Source organism: Alligator mississippiensis, chromosome 5 (genome assembly GCF_030867095.1).
Source record: "Alligator mississippiensis isolate rAllMis1 chromosome 5, rAllMis1, whole genome shotgun sequence".
NCBI classification, from domain to species: Eukaryota; Metazoa; Chordata; order Crocodylia; family Alligatoridae; genus Alligator; species Alligator mississippiensis.
This window is the reverse complement of record NC_081828.1, coordinates 171821609-171843038: the sequence shown is the minus strand read 5'-3', so window position 1 is coordinate 171843038 and position 21430 is coordinate 171821609. Positions and strand designations below refer to the sequence as shown.

Sequence of the window (21430 nt, the reverse complement as noted above, 5' to 3'; positions counted from 1 at the left end):
TCCTTTACATTATTTGCAGTCATAACAGTGCAACTTTATGCATGTGTTGGAAAAAGACAGACTAGAAAATAAAGATAAGAAAGAGTAGAAGTGATTAAGTCCTCTCCATTGTCTGAGGTGAGAGAGATACATAAGAAAATAAGCAAGCATCATAAGTAGATATAAATTACATTCGGATAAAATCCTTTTCTCAGTTAAGGGCGGATTATAATTTTAACCTGACGGCGAGTTTTTGTTAAATTTCTTAATGACTCAGTGCCTACTGACAGGCCCATCAAGCCTATAGAAAAGCTTCCTTTTATTTTGGGAGTGAATTTTTGATTGGTTAAAAAGGTTAATAAGAATTAGGCAGGACATTTGTCACAGCCACCAGTGGTTCATGTTCAGTTCCGTTTTTTCAAAATATCCATGACTGTTGACATTTGAAGATTTTTCCATGTGGGTGGGTTGGATGTGATGTTAAGCAGCTGAAAAAACTTTATTGAGAACAGCTATGTTGAAACTTGGGCTGTTATGTGGGAGGCTAATAGAAAGCAGGAGCTTACTAACAACAATGTGGTGACACAAAAGACCAGACCCACCCAAAAATGTAATAAGATTTCACATTGCCCAGCTCTCTATCCACTCCAAGCTAAAAAATGTAAATAAACCAAGCTTAAATTGTGTAAAATTTATTTATAGGATCACAGCACATACACAGTTCTTGTTATTTGTACTCAAACAGAGGGGAAAATAACTGTGATTTTTAAAAATTAAATTTCTCCCTAAAATTTGACATTAAAATGCTGCAACACATCTTTTTTCAAGCAATATATTAACTATTCATTGTGCACCACTTTTATAGCAGTATTCATTTCTGAACTACTTTTTTTCTCCCCAAGCCTTGTGATCTCTATGTAGATAATGTAAGTGTAAGTTGCTTTGCTTTACAAAAGCATCCTTATTTGGGACAATGCTTAAATACATTCTTAAATTGAGCATGTGCTCATACCTGTTGAATTCATTTGTCAACAGAACAGAAACATGTGTCTAAGTACTTTCCTGAACTGGGTCCTTAAGCAGGTTTCTCTTAGGGCAGTGTTTCTCAACCCGTGGGTCACGACCCAAAAGTGGGTCACAAGAATATGCGAAAGGGTTGTAAACAAACTTTAAAAATGGATTCTCCTTTAAAGAATTAAGTGTGGGAAACTGTGGCTTTTCCCTTGCAGGCTGGCAGAGTTCCAGCCTGCAAGGGGCTTCTTCTCCCCCCCCACCATGCCCTACACTTCACCTCTAACTCCACCCACCCACTCCATACCCTACACAAGGGGAGGCCTGGAACCTGGGGAGAGGGGCAGGGGGCAGCAGGTCGGGAGTGAGAGACACTGCATCAGGACTGGCTATTGATGTACTGATGTTTACAAATGGGTCCTGCTACAAAAAAAAGTTGAGAACGACTGTCTTATATAACTTTCATAAAACAATTTTACACTGTGGGATAGCATAAGCAGTACAAACACATACTAATGATACCTTCATAGCAGCATATCTGACTTTAAAATTTTAACCCTTCATTAGCTGCTGGGTCATACCTACATTTCAGCAACAGATTTAAACAGAATCTCCATTCAAACGAACAGAAATGTGAGACCTACCAGGTAGAATGAGCAACACTGGAGGACAGCATTTCCTGGATTAAACCAGTCTTGTAACATTCCTAGCTTTACCAACCTGCTGACCAGTTCTGTATAGAACTTTTGTGTAGTTCAGTATAGCATTGACTAGTTAGTTCTCAAGCCTTGTGAATGTATATTTTGTAAGTGCTATAACTGCTTTATTTAAAAGACAGTAAACAAGTAAAAATTCTTGAATGTGAAGTGAGCAGAATCACAGCTGGATGTTAACCATTATTTTCAGTTTTAAATAATCATTAGTAATATGTAATTAATAATGAAAACTGCATCCACACACACACACATGCACAGACACAATGTACAGGCACAAGTGAAAAGAGAGAAAAAGTACAGTAAGGTGGGGTTTTTTTTGCTAAATTATTTACCATTCTATATTAATTCATATTTTAAAAATGTATGTCCTATATAACTTCAAACATTACAATTTACAATTTAGCTACTGGTGCCATTTGAGTTAGAATATCTATAGTATGTAGAGCTTTGACTACTATGGCAAGGTAAATGAGGGCATGAGGCTGTTATTGTGGAGTTACTAGTCTGCTATACATTCATACCCTTCCTATGCAGCTTAATATGCACTAGCTTCTTCAAGTAGACAAGCCTTAACTAGCTGTATGTCAGGAGAAAAGCAGGGTAGAAGTGCACCTTGTAGACTAACTGAATCAGAGACAAGGTGCCTCCTGCCTGACTTTAGGTTAACACAGCTAACTACATTTCTCTGTTCATGGATGTATACAGAGTGGAAGCTGAGGGGAGTCTGAATAGTGATGATATTACATTGTGTAATGTTACATTTTGTTAGCTGAATTCAAATCTGTGTTTTGAAATTACTTGTTTCTATTCATTCTTGTTTATTTGTTGGTTATGGATACAACAAATGAGTATTACTACAGTACTTAAAAATCTTATGTTCCAATCACCAATCTATCTTCTCCCTTCCTTGAAGGGCCACACAGCTCTATCTACCCACAAGGACATTTTATAGTATACATTTATAGTATAAAATTTATACATAACATTTTCATCTGCTTGCAAAATTATGCTAGCTAACTTGTCTGGGGGAACTTCTCTTTTCACAAGCAAATAAAATATTATTTTTTCTTTGATAGTGTTGGAATAATGTTGTAGCCCTGATGGCCCAGGAGCTAGGCAAGAGACATGGATTTTTGTGGGTGGTATCTTTTATTGGCCTAGCTTCATGGTTAAAATGAAGTGAGACAAGCATTTGAATGAAGGACATTCTTCTGGCCTCATGAAGAATGCCTTGCATTTGAAAGCTTGATTCACTTTATTCCAAACATGCAGTTGGCCTAGTAAAGATACCACCCACCAGAATCTTAATTTTTGTCTTTGTTATTGTGGTAAAGGTGAGGGGATGTTGAGTTTTTTTTTTCTTATTATTCTCTCATTGCGCAGGGTACAAAGGCTAAGCAGTTAAGGCATCCTGCTCCAAAAGTGAGAGTTTGAACCCTGCTTTGGACTTGTGCCAAAGACTGTCCCCAATTGTAAAGAGGTACCTGTCTATCGGGATGGAGGAATCCAAGTAGCCAGACACAACACTGATGGCTATAGATAGGAACAGATCCAGAGGAGGTGGCTGCATCCGTCTTCTGGATTGGGGAAACCCACAGGAAACTCCAGAGACATCTTAAAGTCCCTAAATCAGGTTAAAACCCTTCCTCCCTTCCATCTTCCTGATCAAAATGCCTTCTCCCTGCCCCTTCTCTCCTGCTGTGCAGGGGACACGGAAACACCAAATCTCTTTCTGCCTACTGCACAAGAGCTGGGCTTAGTGGGTCATGGAGACAAGGGCACCAGGGATGGAAAGGGGTTCTTCTTCCCTGTGGCTGCCATGGGAAACTACACTCTAGCTACCCTATTGCCACTGTCTTCCCCGCTCCCCTGCCCCAAATGACCTCAGCCCCTGCTTACCTTGGCTAGCTTTGGAGCAGTGGAGAAAACAACAGGGTGGCAGGCAGGGGAATAATGGGGAGAAGGAGCACGGCAGAAAGGGAGGAAACTGCCTCTGAGTAGGAAGGTGAAGTTTGGGGGAGGGAGGGTGGTTCACTTGCTTTAGGGACTTAAAGACCCTGGAGGTCCTGCAGTGTGGTCTGCCCACACTGATGAGGGTAGAAGAGGCTGGGAACAGGCAGAGTTCAAATTACACTTTGACTCTTGGTGGAGTCTGCAAAAAAATTAAACCAGTTCTTTGGAAGGAGCAATCTAATTGGAGAGCTCCCAGGTTATAATTTTCAGATCTTACAGGGGGGATCTTGTCTTTTATGGGGGGGGCTTAACCCCCCCCATAATTCACACCCTGGGAGCAGGGGTGCAGTCCCCCTTGCCACGTAGGTTTCTGCTCCTTCAGGCAATTCTGGATCCACCCCTGGTAGAGCAGTGGTTCTCAACCTTTTCAGGCTCAAGGCTCCCCTCAATAAGAGACAAGCAAGGCTGGATCTCAGGGGGGATAAGGTAGTTTGGTGCACTTACCTCCCTCCCCCTTGATTCCTGCTCCACCCAAATTTTAAAACCAACAGCCAGCCAGTGGCATCAGCATTTCTGGTCAGGCAGTGCTGAGGGAGTCAATTGACTTCTTGGCTCATTATCATCTACCTAATCCCTTCCACACTCTTCATTCCACAGGTGTGACCGACCCTCTCTTCTTTTTAATGGTCTTGATGTTCAACAAATCAAGCTAGCCATTGTTCTGCGATTCGGATGAAGGGCCTATTTGACAGTCCTGCAGATTTTTTTGAACTTATTCTGATGAAGTTATAGTTGTTGTTGTGTCATTCCAGCTGTGGTCAGGTCAGGTCTGGAAGTCACTTCAGGGTTGGGAGAAGCCAGGAAGTCAGAAGCCAGGGGATCTATCCAAGGAACCAAGTCAGAGCTCTAGAGGGTCAGGCAGAAAGCAAGGTTAGGAGGCTAGCCAGGAAGAGAGTCAGGTACCCAAGGAACATAAGGCGTTTATACATGTGCTACAGGAAAGCACTTTCTGTGTCATTTTTCAGCATGGGGATGCTGATACACATGATGGTAGAGTCTGCTATAATTACAGCCAGGGATGTTACATAGGGAGTACATGCACATGCACCCCCTGAGTGTGGCAATGCACCCCCTACAAAAAGGCGCTGCTGGCACTGTTGGTGGCGCCTGCGGGGCAGTTGCTGTTTGCCACCCCGCCGCCGATGGCGGCTATGGGTGGTTGCTGACCCTTGGTCAGTGCTCACCACCCCACCCCTGCTGCCGACAGCACTGGCAGCATCTGCGGGAGCTCCCCAGCTTACTGCTGCAGAGCTCCCGCTGCTCCCCCCCTGCCTCCCCAGCTGCCAGGGGCATGAGTCGTTCACAACTACGGTGCACTGGAGCAGCCCCGCTGCCTGCGTGAAGGTGCCCATAACGGTGGCAGCGGCATGTACCAAGGATGCAGCAAGCAGCCTAAGTACAAGGCTGAGCCTTGTTACCCAGACATTTCCTCTTCCAGGCAAGGGGCTTAGTTTGGAAGGGGTCAGCTCACCCTGGCTGGCCTCTCCCCTGGTAGGCAGCGGGCATGCGGCCAGGCTGAGCTGGAGGGTTGCAGCAACTTGCCTCTGCCCCGATGCTCTCTGAGGAGGCAAACGAGGATGAGCAGGTGGGCCAAGGCCAGACCGTGCAGTTTTGGCTTCATCTTGATGCAGCCCTATACCCTTGGCCTACTTGTCAAGCTGCTAGTTTGTTTGTTTTTAAAGCAGGCGCTCCTCCACGTTTTCATCCTCCTAGATCCGCCCGGGGGACGGCAGCGCAGGGACCGCGGCGAGTGGGAGCAGGGCCGCTCCCGTGGCGCCTCCAGCTGGGCCGGCGGAAACCGGCGGGGGGCGGGCCCTTGTGCCGGCCTTCGCCACGCTGCGGGCCGGACCCTGCGTGAGGAGCCGGGGAGGCGCCCCCAGCCCAGCCTCTCGCACAGGCCGGACCCGGCTGAGCGCGGGGAGGCGGCCGGGTCGGGCATGGCGGGCCGGGCGCGCGGCCTCTACCGCCGCCTGCTGCGGCTGCACCGGGCGCTGCCGCCGGCGCTGCGGGCGCTGGGAGACCGCTACGTGCGCGACGAGTTCCGGCGGCACCGGGCGGTCGGCCCGGCCGAGGCCCAGCGCTTCCTGCGGGAATGGGAGGCAAGTGCCCGGCGCCGGCGCCGGCCGGGTGGGGGCAGGAGGAGCGAGCCCAGCCCGCGGGGCGGTAGGCCAGGGGAAGCTGCGTCTAGCGCCACGTTTGACACAGCCCCGCTTCCCGGGGTTGCCGGGGCTCCTGCTGCACCCTGCATGTGTTCAGTGGGGAAGCGGGCACCAAGTGTAGTCCGACACGTGCCAAGCCGTTATCCTGCAGTTCACGGGTCAGTCACGTCTGGACCTGCCACACGTGCGCGGTGTCACACAAGTCACAGGTGAATCGCGCAATGAATTTAGAGGAGCTGCGTGTGCAAAGTAATGATCGTGCAAGAAATTTAGACTGGTCCCCAGTGCAAAGTAATTATTATGCAAGTGGCAGGTGAAGTATGCAGTAAATTTAGACTGGCCACACGTGTAAGGTAATTACCATTTGATGAGGATGACTAGCCCACTGTAAAAAAAAAAACAAACCAAAAAACCAGCTGTAGTTAGGACTGGAAAATGTGTAACTGCTCTGTAGCTGGTTTTTATCCAGCTCTGATTTGAAGGTGTAGTAGCGCCTTAAAAGGAGATGGGAGTGGAAACAATGGTCATGAGTTCACAAGGTTTCCAAGCAGGGCACACCAGCCAGTACCCACTGCCTCGCAAACTGGTCTGAGGAGCAGTTAAAACATGTTGATTTACAAGTAAATATATTTTTTACAGTAGCTTTAATACATATGTTTCCTAGGTATACAACCTATATATATATAACTTAACATATTTGGATTGTTAGAAGTCCTACATTTTAGGATGCTATAAAATGGTGAAATATTTATTTCTTAATCACTATATGATTTTTTTTGGTTCATATTTGTATCGAGCTGCATTAAAAATGCAACTTGAATTTAATTAAAACACACAAAACCTGCACTTCAGCTTTATTAAACAAACTAATGTTTTGGATACAGAAACTTTTTTGTTTTTAACAAAACATGGTACATGTTTACAACTAACTAAATAATAGTATTAACTGCTATATTATTAGAAGTATGAACTCTGGTTACTGAATTAAACCAATTATTTCAGGTCGCCCTGGGAAAAATGTTCTAAGATGCTTCAGTGAAAGTCATTTGAGCTTAACTTCGTACTTGCCTAATTTTCTTTAAAATGAGAGTAATTTTTTTTAGCTAGGCTGTTTGAAAAAAATTACCCCCTTTCAGGTTTTTAGAACTCATAAATCTCATCCACCTTCCCCTTTTTATTTGTAGCCTGGAAGAGAAAAACAAGCTTTCTGACTCTTTCAGCTCCCACTTGACTTCTCAGCTTTGAATGAACCAGTCCAAATGGAGAAAATATTATTTTTGCACCTGCAGAAGTGGCTACTGCTGGTAAAAGCACTTCAACAAACTCTAGTTCCAGATGCTTTGCTAGTGATTTCCACCAGTTCCATCATGTGACTTTTCTTTAAGACATCCTCAGCACATGTACTGCTTGAATGATTTCTCTCTAGTCCTGAAATTTATTATGGTTGGCATGATTGATGGATGATTAGCAGCATTTTCCTCTTCAGCAGTTAGGCATCTACCCTGGTACTTTGTGTTAAGACTATTGGCAAGAAAATGAGGTGGAATAAGTGCTTGATCCATCTGCTTCTTTGCTGTCTGCAATTTAACTTTGCCATTGGGTATTTCTTGCTTTAATGTTTCTTGAACTTCTTCCCAGTTTTCAACAGCATCCACAATACAGCAGCAATCTTTCTGTAGTTTGTCCAAGGCTACAGACATAGGTTTTAGTGTATTCAGTGTATCTTCTACATTTCTATTTTGTTAATGTTCACTACTCTAGTTATGATACTTCATTCAATTTTGTCTTGGTTTTTTATTCAGATGGTCATCACAGTAGGCCAGTTTTTAATAAATAGCTCAGTGCAGTGAACCACAGCATTCCACTGTACATCTTGGTGGCAAATTAGCTTCGATCCCCCCAACTCTTCTCAGTGAAGCTGAAGCAACTGCTTGTTACAGGAGCAATTTCAACGTTTTCCTTTATTCCTGGATACTTATATCTTTGGCTGAAAGATGCATCAAATGACCACTGCACCATATGTTATGTTTCATTATCTTCTAAGTTTCTTTTCATCTTTGCTACATTTGCAGCATTATCTGTGACAAGGCCACACACGTGATACTTGAACTTTTGCTCACAGTGGGCACTTCTACACGTTTATTAATGCATTGTAGTTATTGCGCATTAAATTTAGTACTTGGTTAACCAAGAAGCACACGGGTTTTTAGTGACGCTTACTGTGCAGTAACTTACTGTGCAATAGCATATTAGCATGGTTTTTGCCTGGCACGCTACTACGCAGTGTTATTAGGCTACTGGGCAGTTAACATCTTGTGTAGACATGCCCAGTTTGTTGTAGCTTTTACTGCTGCTACTCTTAAATATTCTGCAGTAGGTGCATTTCCTGATACAATACAATTGTTTCTATGAGATGAACAATCTTGTCTTCTGTTTCATACAAGCACACATTACCGCCAGATCATTGTGTACTTTGCTCCATCAGTCAAGACTCAAATTAACGTTTTTCCCTTCAGTGTTTTTTGCACACTGTTCAGTTTCCATTTCATATACTGTATCCAAAAGCCTTCCAACAATACCTGTTTTGCTGGGTATAGTGTAACCTGGTTGTAATGATTGAACCATGTAAGTGAAATGTTTGTTCTGAGCAAGATGAAAGAGAGAATTTATTGAATAAATGAACTGAAAAATCTTCATCTCTTTTGTCTTGCTGGACTTACCTGGTCCTGATTAGAAACTCAACCATAGTTTTACTTGATAATAAAGAAAGTTTCTTTTTGGATACAGATAATTCACTGTGCAGATGATGGATGCTCATAATTTCTTATGCCTAAAATGGACCCTGACACAAAATGGTTAAAAAGTCAATTACACTAATTATTACTTGGTGCATTACTTTAAAATAATTGTAAATGAAAGAACTGTCCTATAGCAGATGTTTTTTAACCAGTGCTTAAATGATAAAATGTTTTCATACTTAGTTCTATATGGAGAATATTCAATAAATCATAACAATTATCTTTTATTTAATGCCTTTTTTATCAATATAAAAAAATTTGCATCTTTATTTTAAAATTAATAAATTCATATTAAAACTATTCTGCACAGGATATCTTTTTGTAGGGCTTGTATATTTCCTTAAACTATCAATAAAACTCATTTTAGATGTGCAGGGGTAATATTAAAAATGTGTAATTGAATCAAGACTAGCCTATACTATTATAGTCCACAGAATGTTGTTCCTTTTCCTACACTGTCTTGAGCCCAAGGTCTGTTCATTATGTTGCAGAAACTGCTTCTTACTCTGCTCCCTCCTCCTCCTTCACACAAGAAATTAACAATAAACCAAGACTCCTTCTCCCTGTGACATAACCCACCACACCCTTTCTCACCCCCACCAAAAACAAAACACAGCCCTCTTCCCTGACAATCCATTATTTCTGCTAATTTTTTTAACCCCCTGGCCTTGCATGCTGCATATTTTAGTTTAAAGACATGGAGAGAGCACTTGAGAAGTAATGTTTACATCTATGCAAGTGGACCAAGGAAGGCCATTTAACCATTCAGAAGCAGGGGTTACTAAGCAGGTGGTTGTTTTTTCCATGAGCTGGAGAATAAGCCTCCATTGTGGGTGAAGAATCATAAGTATTCATGATTTGAGAGCAGAACTAATCAGAGCTCAGGTAGAATAAAACAGGCTTTTGGTACCATCCAGGTGAGTTTAGTGGCTAGTCCTGATCAGAGAGTACACATGATGGTGTCTATTAGAGTCAGAATCCAACTTCCAATACCTTTGATGACTTTGCTAATCCTTTGCATCCAGTAGTATAGATCCTGCATTCCCCTAATACATGAAATACCGTGCCATATTTTTAAAACTTGACCTCAAAAGTTAGAGGTTTCCACCTCATTCTTAAATAGAAGAAAATTAACCTAAAAACTTCAGTTTTTAGTAGAGGCTTATTGACTAAATATTTTATTTAAATTATTTTAATAGATTTTACTAAATGTATATCTTAAACTATGTTGCATTAAATTCAAATTTCATTTTCAACTAGTTTATTTTTAAAAAGGGAAACTTAATTATATAAATAAAAATAGAAAATGATTTAAATAAAAATATGATTTTTTAAATCGATTTTTATCCACCCTGATTCCAGTTTTTTGTGATATACTGGCTCCAAGGTAGCCTGCCAGCACCACTAGTTTTGGTGTCCTGTGCCAATTTGGGATTCTGATGCTTGCCTTCTCTATGCATCTGTGCCTCTTAGCCAGTCTCTGCAGTGTGTTAGAACCAGTTTTATTTTTGGTGCACTGATACCAGAAACTTTTAAGGTGGCCTTTGGGTTGCTCAGTCTAGTCATTTGTTTTTTCTGTTGTAATGCCTTCCATTTGATGTGTTTTCTGAGTCCTTGATTTTTTTTTCTCCTCGGTCCAGTGTTTCCTTGATGCAATGGTATCTTCCTTTTATTTTGTTGGTGTATCTAAGAAGGAAGTAAGAGCACTCAGCAGCACCTCTCTAAATTACCATTTACAAGAATCATGTTTAAGAGTAATGTTCACTATATTACTTAATTTTAAGACTGCCAGCTGTGTTTATGGATGTCTTCCTAAACACTGGAGCTTCCCTTTTGGACACCCCAGGGAGGCTCTCACAAGTCCATCTTAAGCCTAAAGTGCTTTCAAGAGTAAGCTATTAAAGCTAAATCTAAGATGTCTGTAACGCTCATGTTTCAGGGGTGTAGGTTGTAGCCTTGTTGGTCTGAGGACATAGGCAAACAAGGTTCTTTGGGTAAATCCGGTATCTTTTATTAGCCCAACTCAAATAGTTGGTCTAATAGAAGATATCGGATTTATCCAAAGAACCTTGTCTGTAAACTCTCAGGAGATGCAGAAGAAGACATCTGCATCTCCTGAGACAATGTGACATGCAGATGAAGACATCTGCCTCCTAGTAAGCTCAGCAGGGTGGCTTCACCATCAAAGTGCCATATGTCATCAGCAAGCCTGAGGGTGCACATGGGTTTCAGTGTCTCATGCTGGTGGAGCAGAGTGCTAGCTAATTGGATTAAACTGAATCTCCACATAAGAGACCAAGACAGGAAGCACTGAGGGAGAGATGGCTAGCATTTTCTCAATACACCTCTGTTAAACTTCTATGTCTTGGCAGCTAGGAATGCAAACTTTTTCTAGGCGTAAAGTGGGCACACAGACAAAGATTCTTCATAGCAGCCTACGCACAGTGGTCTGATTTTCAGTCCTCTCTTGGGCTGCCACAATGCCTACAGTACTAGCCTTGTGATCTCTCTCTCACATGGCTTTGGCAGGATTCAGGTTTCTCAATGCACTGTGGGGTGTGTGTTGTTTTTCTGTTTTTTTATTTCTCCAGCCAAGACCACTACTCATGTGCCAAGAGTCAGTGTTCCTAGTGCTAGATGTCTTGACATTGATGATCCTGGTACTTGCTAAACTGAGGATTTCATAAAGCAGTTAAGATGATCTAACCCCCTCCATTGTCTAGGCCATTCCAGCTGTGTGAGTGAGGGCAGGGTAAATATCAAGGTGGTATGGGCTGCTATTTAAACTAGAGGACTAGACATGCCAAATAAATCTCCACAATAGAAGGATACTGTATCCAAGACAGTGACTGTAGGGAACCTTTCTTCAGTCCTTACAGAAGCTACCTAAACATTTAATTATATTTGAATTTCATCCAGAAATTTGCAGAGGCTACAGTTGAAGTACCTGGGCCAGGAACAGCTGTGCAATAGTGTTCTTATATTCTTCTTTGGACCACTGGATGAAGAAGATGAATCGGACCCCTTGCAAAACTGGCAGTCAAGGAAATATCTTCTTTCTGAGGACAGAGCTGGCTACCTCCATTCTTTTTTTATAAGAGCTTTGTACTAGATCCAGCATGGCTAAAGGAAGATCAGCAATGCTTAAAGTATTACTGTCTTGAGTTGCAGTCTTGGGATTCGTTTGGATGAAGTGTTTACTTAGATAGGAACACCATCTGAGACAGTGAGTGGTAGAAAATGAGAAGTGGTGGATTAATCATAGAATCATAGAGAAATAGGGCAGGAAAGGACCTCCAGATATAGTCTAGTCCAGCCCCCTGCCTGAGGCAGAATCATCCCTATCCAAACCATCCTATACAATCCCTAATCTAAGCTCTACATAGGAACCCTGACACAACACAGACCTAACACCCTAACCTGGCATGGATAAAGCAGGAGAACCATGGCAGCCAATGTCCTTCTATGAAATGTCAATATGTGCTCAAGATTCCAGGCAGGGGGCCAAACCCCTCACTACAGAGGAAGGCAAAACCCTGCACAGTCCATACCAATGTGACCATGGGGTAAAATTCCTCTTTGACCCTCAATATGGCAATTGGTCTGACTGAGTGGAAAGGCAATGCCCTCTAGCCAGCAACCTCTGGCTTTGGTCCCAGCAGGAACATTGGCACACCCCTATCAAAGTCTCCAACCTTGGCTGTGACCAGCACCCAATGCCTCTCAGGGAGGCTTAAAAACACCTTGACACATGTAGCAGAAAGGTGGGGCAGGGACTACCAGCAAAACCCAGAAGCATGGGAAATACTGTTTGTGGAGCATAAACATAGCTATGCCTAGATCATCCCTGACCAGTGGCTGTCCAATTTCTTGAACACCTTCAGCGATGGCAAGTCCTCAACTTCCCTAAGCAGTCTATTCCACTGCCTCACTATTGTAACAGTGAAGAAGCTTTTCCTGATATACAGTCGAAACCTACTTTACTTCAGTGTCAAGCCATTGGTCCTTGCCCTCCTCTATAGCAAGAGCGAAATGGTGTTTTTCCTTTTCTTTATGGCAACTTTTCAGGTATTTGAAGACTGCTGTCATTTCCCTTCTTAAGCACTTTTTACGCTAATTGAACATGTCTACTTCCTTCAGCGTCTCCTTATCTGATGTGTCTTCCAAGCTCTTTATCTTTTTTGTTGCCTACCTCTAGACCCTCTGTAACTTCTCCAAGTCCTTTTTAAAATGTGGAGCCAAGAACTGCATACAGTACTCCAGACGATGCCTGACAAGTAGAAAGGCACTGTCAGCTTCCATGTCTTGTACCTAATGCTTCTGTTGATGCATCCCAAAACTGCATTTGCCTTTTGTGTGGCTGCATCACACTGCAAACTCATTGAGTCTGGGATCTACCAAGACTCTCAAGTCCTTTCCCATAGTTCTGTCATCCAGTCAAGTTCCACTCATTTTATATTTGTGTTTTTGATTATTTTTCCCATGTTGTAGAACCTTGCATTTGTCCATATTGAATTTCATCCTGTTAGCTCTGGCCCAACTTTCCAATCTGTTGAGATCCTTCTGAATTGTACTCACATCCTCCAACATGTTAGCAGTCTTTCCCAGTTTTGTGTCATCTGCAAACTTGCTAAAGAAGCTTTCTAAACTGGCATCTAAATCATTAATAACCAAGATGAACAGCACCGGATCCAGGACAGACTGCTGTGGGACTCCACTCAAAACTTCCTGACATTTTGACATGGACCTGTTAATAATTACTCGTTGCTTGTGGCTATTGCTATCTATAATTTATAGTAGTTTTGTCAAGACCACATTTCTCTAATTTGTTTAGGTTAGGAGATTAAATTTTCATCTGGAGGTGCATCTTTTTGCCATTTGCTTGAACAAGGTGCTACTCATCTTGAGGATTTCACAAAGCAGCACCTCCATTATATATGCACTTCCAGCTGCGTGAGTGAAGGAAAGGTGCTGTTTCCCAGCAGGGAAAGATGCTGTTGTACTGCTGTCTTCCAATTTACCCTTAAGAAGAGTTGGGCAAGTAAATGAGTATCCTGAGTGAGGTAGTTCCAGGTTTGCCAGCCAGCTCCTTTTAATGCGGATCCAGTTGGTTTTCCCTCCATTTCATCTTACTTTTCCCCCAAAGTCTCTTTCTCTCTCAAAGTGTTATTTCTAAATGACATAATTTCACATTTTAGGACTGTGGGGTTTTGCACTTCAGAATTTGAAAGGGTTCTACAACCTAGAAAACTTAACTTGGGAAGAGATTGCATTTCTTTTATTGCTGAGCAGTAGGTCTTGAAGCTCATCTTTAACTCTTTACTTTAGAGGGCTGTAAGCACTTGGGTTCTTGGAATAGACCCATCTATATTGATCTCATGGGGGTTTTAGAACAATTGCTGAAAATCATGCAGCAGTACATTTATGACATATGTGTATATGGTACAGTAAAGGAACTATGCACTAGAAGCACTAGCATCTTGCTTATAACAAGAAACATAACTGTGCTTCTAAAAAATGTACATATACAGATTTTTCCCAACTTGCTCTGTAAAAAAAAATCTGGGCTGTTAAATGCAAAACAGAATTAAAGCAGCGTTGAGGGTTATTTTTTTTATAGAGTATGTTATGGTATGTATAGGCAGACAAGGTTCCTTGGGTGAATTTGATATCTTTTATTAGACCAACCCAAATAGTTGGAGAATAGTTATTAAGCAAGCTTTTGAGTTCAAAAACCCTTCGTCAGGCTAAGGAAGTTTCAGCAGTTGGTGTGTGCTCTTCCTGGATGGAATGAAAAGTAAAGAAGCCAGGGGCTGGGCTGGTATGTATAGTGCACATGGTAACTTGGCCTGTCACACACATGAATGATTTCTATTCCTGATTTTTCTTATTATGTGTATAGCTTAATTGTATGTATATTTTAATTCCTAGGGAGACATGTCTTCACTCACTGTGTACCATCCAAGATGTGTATCATATACAGGGATACTGCTTTTCTCTGTTTAAAAATCACAAATTCTCTGATAAAACCCCCAAAATCTGTGATTAAAATGAAACTCCACTATAGATATAGGTATCAATTGAACACAATGTTTTATGGATATATTTACAATTTTAAAGCAATTTGGAAGCCCACCAGTGCCTTAATCACTATAATAAAATAAATCCTAAATGCCTATACATTTTGGCATTTAATTTTGGGTTTTTTATCATGGAAAATCAGAGCTTCCCCTTCCCCCTTTGCTTACCAGGATGCAGATCCAGGCCCCTCACTCCCAAGCCATAGCCCCAGCCCTGCTGGTGCCACTCACTCTCCACCCACAGCCCCCTGGTCCTGCTGGTGTCTTGCCTCCAATTTACAGCCCCCTGCCCCACTCAGCCCTGCAGAGGGGTCCCCCAGCTGCCAGGACTATGAGGCCAGGGACCTGGGTCTGCAGCCCTGCCCCCTGCAGCAGTGCCTGAGCCCTGGTTGCCATGGGTGACTGGTGCCACCTTAGTCAGGGAGCATGTGTCCCCCCAGCGACCAGTCGGCGATCGGGGAGGGTCCCCCCCATGGCCAATCTCATTGACCGGGGAGGACCTTGCTGACCGGGGGAGTCCCCCTGCGGCCAACTTTGCCAACTGGGAAGCGCCGGCAGCGCTCCTGGAAGTGACAGCAGGGCTACATCTGGCACACCCACTCCCCAGCCAATGCCCCCCCACCTGTCACCTAAGCAGGGAGCTTGGCCTGTCACAGGGTGCACCACCGCTCTTAAGGGGGGTTGTCTCTGCTGTCGTGTTGCCACTGCTGGTTGCCATCCACGGGAGGCGATAGCTGCGGTGGTGAAGCAGAGCATGGAGCCCAGCTTCTTCTCTCCTGTGAGTGGCACAGCTGGAGCGAAGCCCATGGGGGGGTGGGGAAAAGGGCCAGGCCCCAAGCCCCACACACCGCCCTAGCTGGGCAGTGGCAGCAGCCCCAGCCCTGCCCAACTCTCTCCCTCCCTCCCTCCCTCCCTATGTGGCCTCAATCTCCCCCCACCCCCACACTTACTTGTGGGGAGCTGCTTTCCAGGCTGCCTGGTGGTCATGCACATGTGTACATGTGCACATGCATATGGCGCCCCCTGCCTAACTGCCCTCTTCTTGCACCCCCCCCTGGCCCCTTGCAGGCTGGAATTCTACCAGCCTGCAGAGAGCTCTTTGCAAAAGTGGAAAATCCACATTTCTCCATTAAAATGAGATATTCACATTTTTCTCATGTAAAAGAAAATTCGTGGCTTTTTCAGTTTTTCTGTGGGAAACAGAAAACCCAGATCCCTAATCATAGAAGGGAAGGATATATTGTATTACTGGAGAAATGGTGTGTGTGATCTTGTAATTAAAGTAACAACGCAGATGCATAAGAGGGGTAGACTTAAGGTTGCAGATTCACAGAAGTGTAGTCCAGATGCAAAGTCCACTTGAATGTTGATTATCTTTGAGTACCTACTCAGGTCATTTTAATGTTCTGAAATATATTTTACACATTTAATGGAATCTCCAAATTAAAATAGATCCTTCATATGATGTCTATCCAAATAGGTCCATGTATTCAGTTTTAAAATTCCTGTTTATTTTCAGTAGTGTTAGGTCCTGACCCTTTGTGCAAAAGAATGCGTATTCCTGCATCAGTGAAGTCAGAAGGGGTTTTAGCATAGACTAAGCTGCTACAGCAATGGTTCTCAACCTTTGTCGACTCTAGGCACTCTAATAATTCTCAAAATGTACTGACAGAATTATAATCAGTGTGTGTTTTGGCCTTTTGAGTGTTTTTCCTGAGCCAGCATATGATCTGTGATTATGATATTTTTGCAGTCCAGTCAGTTTCCTGAACACTTACTAGTTGCTAAAATAGCCCTAGCATTTTTTACCAAAATTTATCGTTGTTTAGTGTACAGGATTTTCACTTGTTTATTTAAAATGAAATATTGACTTTAGAAGTTGCTCGCTATTTGTTTAAAGGAAGTCTATCTACAAAACTTTAATTTTCTTAACACTGTCTTTAAAATCTTTCTTTTACTTTATAGAAAAATAGTACTTCAGATATGATGTCTCAGTGAGCAAATGAATAGGCAGAAGTCTCGTTTTTGAATGACTGAATAATCATTTTTTCTAAAATATGACAAAAAGGGTCACTTTAATTTGCCTACAATAGGAGCTTAAAGATTTATTTTATGACCAACTCCCAAAACTTCCAAAGTGTAGGTGGACATTACAGTATTTTTAAGGAAAATATAATCTGATTATATTAAAATGTACAACATTGAAAAACTGCTTTTTGAATGCTGTTGCTTAGAACAAGACCACTGTGAGTAAGAATAATTGTAAATTCATTAAAAATAATAGAAAGTCATGTTTTTGCCCATATATTTTTATTGCGTTGGGTTCAGATTATTGGCTTGTATCTTAAAATCCATGGGGAGATGCTAACAGTAGAGGAAGAAGCTTTGTTATTCAGGAACCATAGCTATTCAGATAGATTAAAATGAAATGTATCAATTATTAGTATCTGTTCTTTTCTATTTTCTAAATATTTAATATTTTAATTAAAATAATTGGTACTCAAACAAGAGGCAGCTGGTATAATTAGATCTGTAATGATTATTACTTAGAAATGCTATTGAATTAACATTGACAGAGTTGATAAGTAAATTAGTTCAGCTGTCCTCTAAGTCATATAAGTATTGAGAATATATTGTTTAAAAACAATAATAATAAGATGATAATTACTCAACTGTGTTACAAATTATAGATCGGAGTTGTTACAGCAGAAAATACAGTTAAAATTCTTTAGATTTGTTTTTGTTTTGGTTTACTTCATCTAAGTCCTGTTAATTGTTCTTTTTCATTTCTTAAGTTCGTCACGTTTCAAGTGCAGAACCTTCAGCTAAGAATATATCAATTCTCTTGAGAGTACAAGGGATCACTGTCTAGAGTAGTAGTTTTCAACCTGGGGTCCACAGACTATGCCTAAGGGGTCTGCAAAAGATGGCTATGATCAATCAAAGGTATGTGAATACTCACACTTACAATTCAAAGGAGTCTGGAACACCATTCAGAATTTCCAACGGGGTCCACACCTGCATTCAAAATTTTTTAGGGGGGTCTTCAAATGAAAAAAGGTTGAAAACTACCTCTAGAGTGGCCTGAGATTTTCTGTTACCGGACAGGTTGAATAACTTGCAGTTGAAGCTATTTCAGCCATTGGTGACCTTGAAGTATGCAATTCTGGTAGCTTTTCTATGAGCTAACATGTGGACTGAAGCAGACTCAGAGTTGTGTTTTGCTGTAGCAGTCATTTTCTTGAGGAACGTGACCTTAGGGTAGAAACAAGTGAGGCCTTTCCTCACCTTTGTGCCACCATAAAAAATGCACAGCAAACAGACATCCATACTCTTTGTCACGCTACAAATCCCCAAAGGTAGAAATAGTTTGTGCTGCTTCACTGCAGCGGGTGCCTGTTTTATTGATGGTAGGAGAGGACAGGCAGCCAGATCTGCCCATACTCTCCAGATGCTGGACAGTTGCTCCAGAGGCTTGAGGAGGCCAATCTTGCACACCCCAGAGAAGTCTTGGGCAGGATTGAGCCCTTGAAGCATCTGTCTGACTTTCCCTGCTTATAGAGACATGCCTGGGGAATCTCTGAGAGACATCCCCAGGATCTCTGGGTGTTCCTCTTACATGGGGAAAGCCTGGTATTCCCTGCTTAAAGAGACATGCTCAGGAGATCCCAGGGGTGCATCTCCATGAGCAGGGAAGCCTGGCCTTTCCCTGCTAAAAGAGAGAGAGAGACAGAATCTCCCTGGCACTTCTCCTTAAGCAGAGAACCCTAGCCTTTCCCTGCTTAAAAAGATGTGCCCCTGGGAGGTGTGGGGTGGCATAGGAGCTGTGGAAATCTGTGGCTAGGAGCCCTGCTGGATCCTGCCGAGACATGGGTCAGTGTGGGTCCTGGTGCAGTGGCACAGGGAAGTGTGGGAGCCAGAGATTTCCTGGCTTCCACTTTGGCCTAGGTCTCTGTGCATCCTGTTTCTTCACATAAAGCACGGGTTGGTGCGGGACCTGGTGTGGGTCACAGCATGGAAGCACGGGGTGTTGGGAATTCTTCAGCTTTTGCACTGCGCCACACCCATGTAGACTTGTGTTTCTCCTGGGAACACAATGCCCTTTGTCCTACATTGGGACAAGGGGCAAAATGTGTTTTGCCATTAGTCTGTTTCAGGCTAATCTAGACATAACAAATCTAGACATTTCAGGAGCCCTGTTGACAGGCTTCAGATGAAAGCACATCATTCCATCCTACCTACTGACTGCATCAAGGACTGACTGCATCAAGGACAATAGTTTGGTTTGTTTTTTTTCAAACAAGCAGATGCACTGAAATAGTTGATGCTGCGATGGATCAATGGTATTTAATCAAATTTATTTCCAAATATTGATATGTTCCAAATTGTTGATATGACTCAAGTTGTTTGTTCAGTTTGTTTGACTGAATGATTTGGTTTCAAGGGCCTTATAATATGTCACAAGACGTGTTTTAAATTGTCCTATTCATATATACTGTTTGACTTCCTGTGGGGCCTGTCCTTAGGTTGGGAAGACCCTGTGTCACTGATGTGATTACCATTTACTTCAGTGGATATTGCATCAGGCCCTGTGCGAAGTAATATTTGGCCCCATTAATTTTTCTCCTTACCAGTGACTGGCTCTCTTTGCCTTCACATACTTACAACATATCTTCTACTTCTGAATACCTTGATCTGATGTGATCCTTTCTCCACCTCTTCCGCTTATTTCAAAGTCTTTTGCTACTCATACATAGGCTGAGATATTGCAGGAACAAAACAATGATGATGAAGAATAACATTTTTAATGGTGGGTAGGGGAAAAAATGTCTGTGGTATTCTGAGTACTGGAATCAAACTGGGCTATGACAAGGAAATCTGGAAGGCCTATTTGACTATCCCTCTGATTCTGTAGGTTTTACCAGCCTAAGACTATTGCTGACTTCTTGGGTATCGTGCTGTAAGTGGCAATGAAGTCCATCAGACAGGCTGTCCTGTCTTTACCTGATAGTGAAATATAATTTTGAGATTTCTGTCATTTTCTGACTTTAGTAAAAAATGTGGCCTAAGGTTTAGAAGTAGTTTCCCATTGGCTTTCTGCAGTATTTACCAGATGCATTGGAATATGGTTTAGTGCTTTTTGACTGTGTGGGTGAAAAACTACTTATCAGAAATAAATTCCTATTGATACTGAAATACCTAGTTCATTCATAGCAATGGATGAACATTTAGTTGTGAGGATCAAATTAACAATTCCTTTTCTTTTTCCTAAATATTTTCAAGAGGTAGTAAAGAATTTCTCACTTTTTGGATGCCTTTTTAGTTATGGCTCTTGAATAAGAGAGTAGGAGGTAAAATGGCTAAAAATGTGAAATTAGCATGCTCTGCAGACTAGCAGGCTTGGTATCTGTGGTGACTGGACTCAGTCTGACTGGCTTGCCTTGATAGTATTCACTCTATCTATACCAGGCAGAATTTTTGCTTTTGTGATTTTGAAAGTTTCCATAAAATAACATTTACATGTGGTGATCACTTGGCTGGAGCAACCAGAATACAGGTTGCCTAGATAGATCCTCACAACATAATTCCATTGTAATGTAGCCTTCAAATTCGCTGACTCCTCTCCCATTCTTCCAACATTCCTCCAAATTTAAAGGTAGAAGCAGGGTTGTGATCTAGTTGTTCTTTGTTAAGAATGCTTATTATTCAGGGAAAAATTGTCTTAAAAAAGAGTAGGAATGACCCATAAAAGCATTACTGGGTGGTTTCTGTATTAGAATTTGGATGGGTGGTGCATATCTGTCATATGAAACAGCATTTGGTACCTCTCATTTGGAGAGTGACATCACTCTCCTTTAGATTAGTTTGCCCACTACCAAGATCAGTAAATTTTTATTTATTTCTTTGCATACGTTGATGTGGTACAGTGCTTGATTAGATTTTTTTGTTGTTCAACTTTGTTATATGTAAATACAACTACATTTTTTCCATTCCAATAATGGTGTGGTCTTAATGGAAAATTTAACTTCAAGGAGACTGTGAGAGCATACATTTTTTACAGGCTTTCACTTCATCTTCTAAGTTCAAAACAGTATGGGCGATGCCATCGGTATTTTTAATGTCGCTACCATATTGCTAAACCAGTTACCCTTTTTATTGCTGTTTAATACATGCATTTTAAAGCTTAAACTACTGAAGTATTTGGGTGATCTTTTAAATATGTATTCTTTCTTTTTTTGTAGCAATAACAGGTAAAGTAGCTAGAGAATCTTGTATTATTACTAAAATACATTATTTAAAAATTCTAAGCTTACATATGGAATGATGTCCAGACATTCCTTTCTTCATTGTATTCATCCTCTTTCTCTAACAAATATAGTTTTGGAACAGTCAACACGTGTGCGGGCCGGGAGCGATCCGGGCCCTTTTTTGCGCCACGCGGGCTGTGGCCAGCAGCCCAGGCACGCTGGGTCGAAGAAAACAGGCGGCATGCTAGAATTAGTCAAGGACGCGTAATGGTTGATTCAAGATTGTTTACTTACACCAAAGATGGTCGCAGTGTAGGCTGGACAGTTTCCAAGGCACAGCTCCGATTAAATCCTTGTTTGAGGACTACGACAAGCTCGGGTCTCTCCCACGGAATTATTGAGGCTCCGTGGATACTTTTGCGCGCA

General features: G+C 42.1%; 1 protein-coding gene and 1 long non-coding RNA gene across 3 annotated transcripts in view; one reads left to right on the top strand and one right to left on the bottom strand.

Annotated features, from left to right (window-relative positions):
• Positions 1 to 655: 655 nt before the first annotated feature.
• On the bottom strand, positions 656 to 5454 carry LOC132250929 (uncharacterized). The gene is made up of 2 exons (XR_009462646.1): positions 5191 to 5454; positions 656 to 4565 (listed from the first exon to the last, which is right to left on the bottom strand). It is a non-coding gene; the product is annotated as an uncharacterized LOC132250929 (long non-coding RNA).
• A 189-nt stretch (positions 5455 to 5643) lies between these two features.
• SDHAF3 (succinate dehydrogenase complex assembly factor 3) overlaps positions 5644 to 21430 on the top strand; it is a 73730-nt gene continuing 57943 nt past the window's right edge. Inside the window, exon 1 of one of the 2 annotated variants that reach the window (XM_014603077.3) lies at positions 5644 to 5818. In XM_014603077.3, the coding sequence (XP_014458563.2) occupies positions 5657 to 5818 (162 nt within the window). In that variant the 5' untranslated portion in view covers positions 5644 to 5656. The remainder of the gene's footprint in view (positions 5819 to 21430) is intronic. The other variant, XM_059728977.1, reaches the window with a different exon arrangement.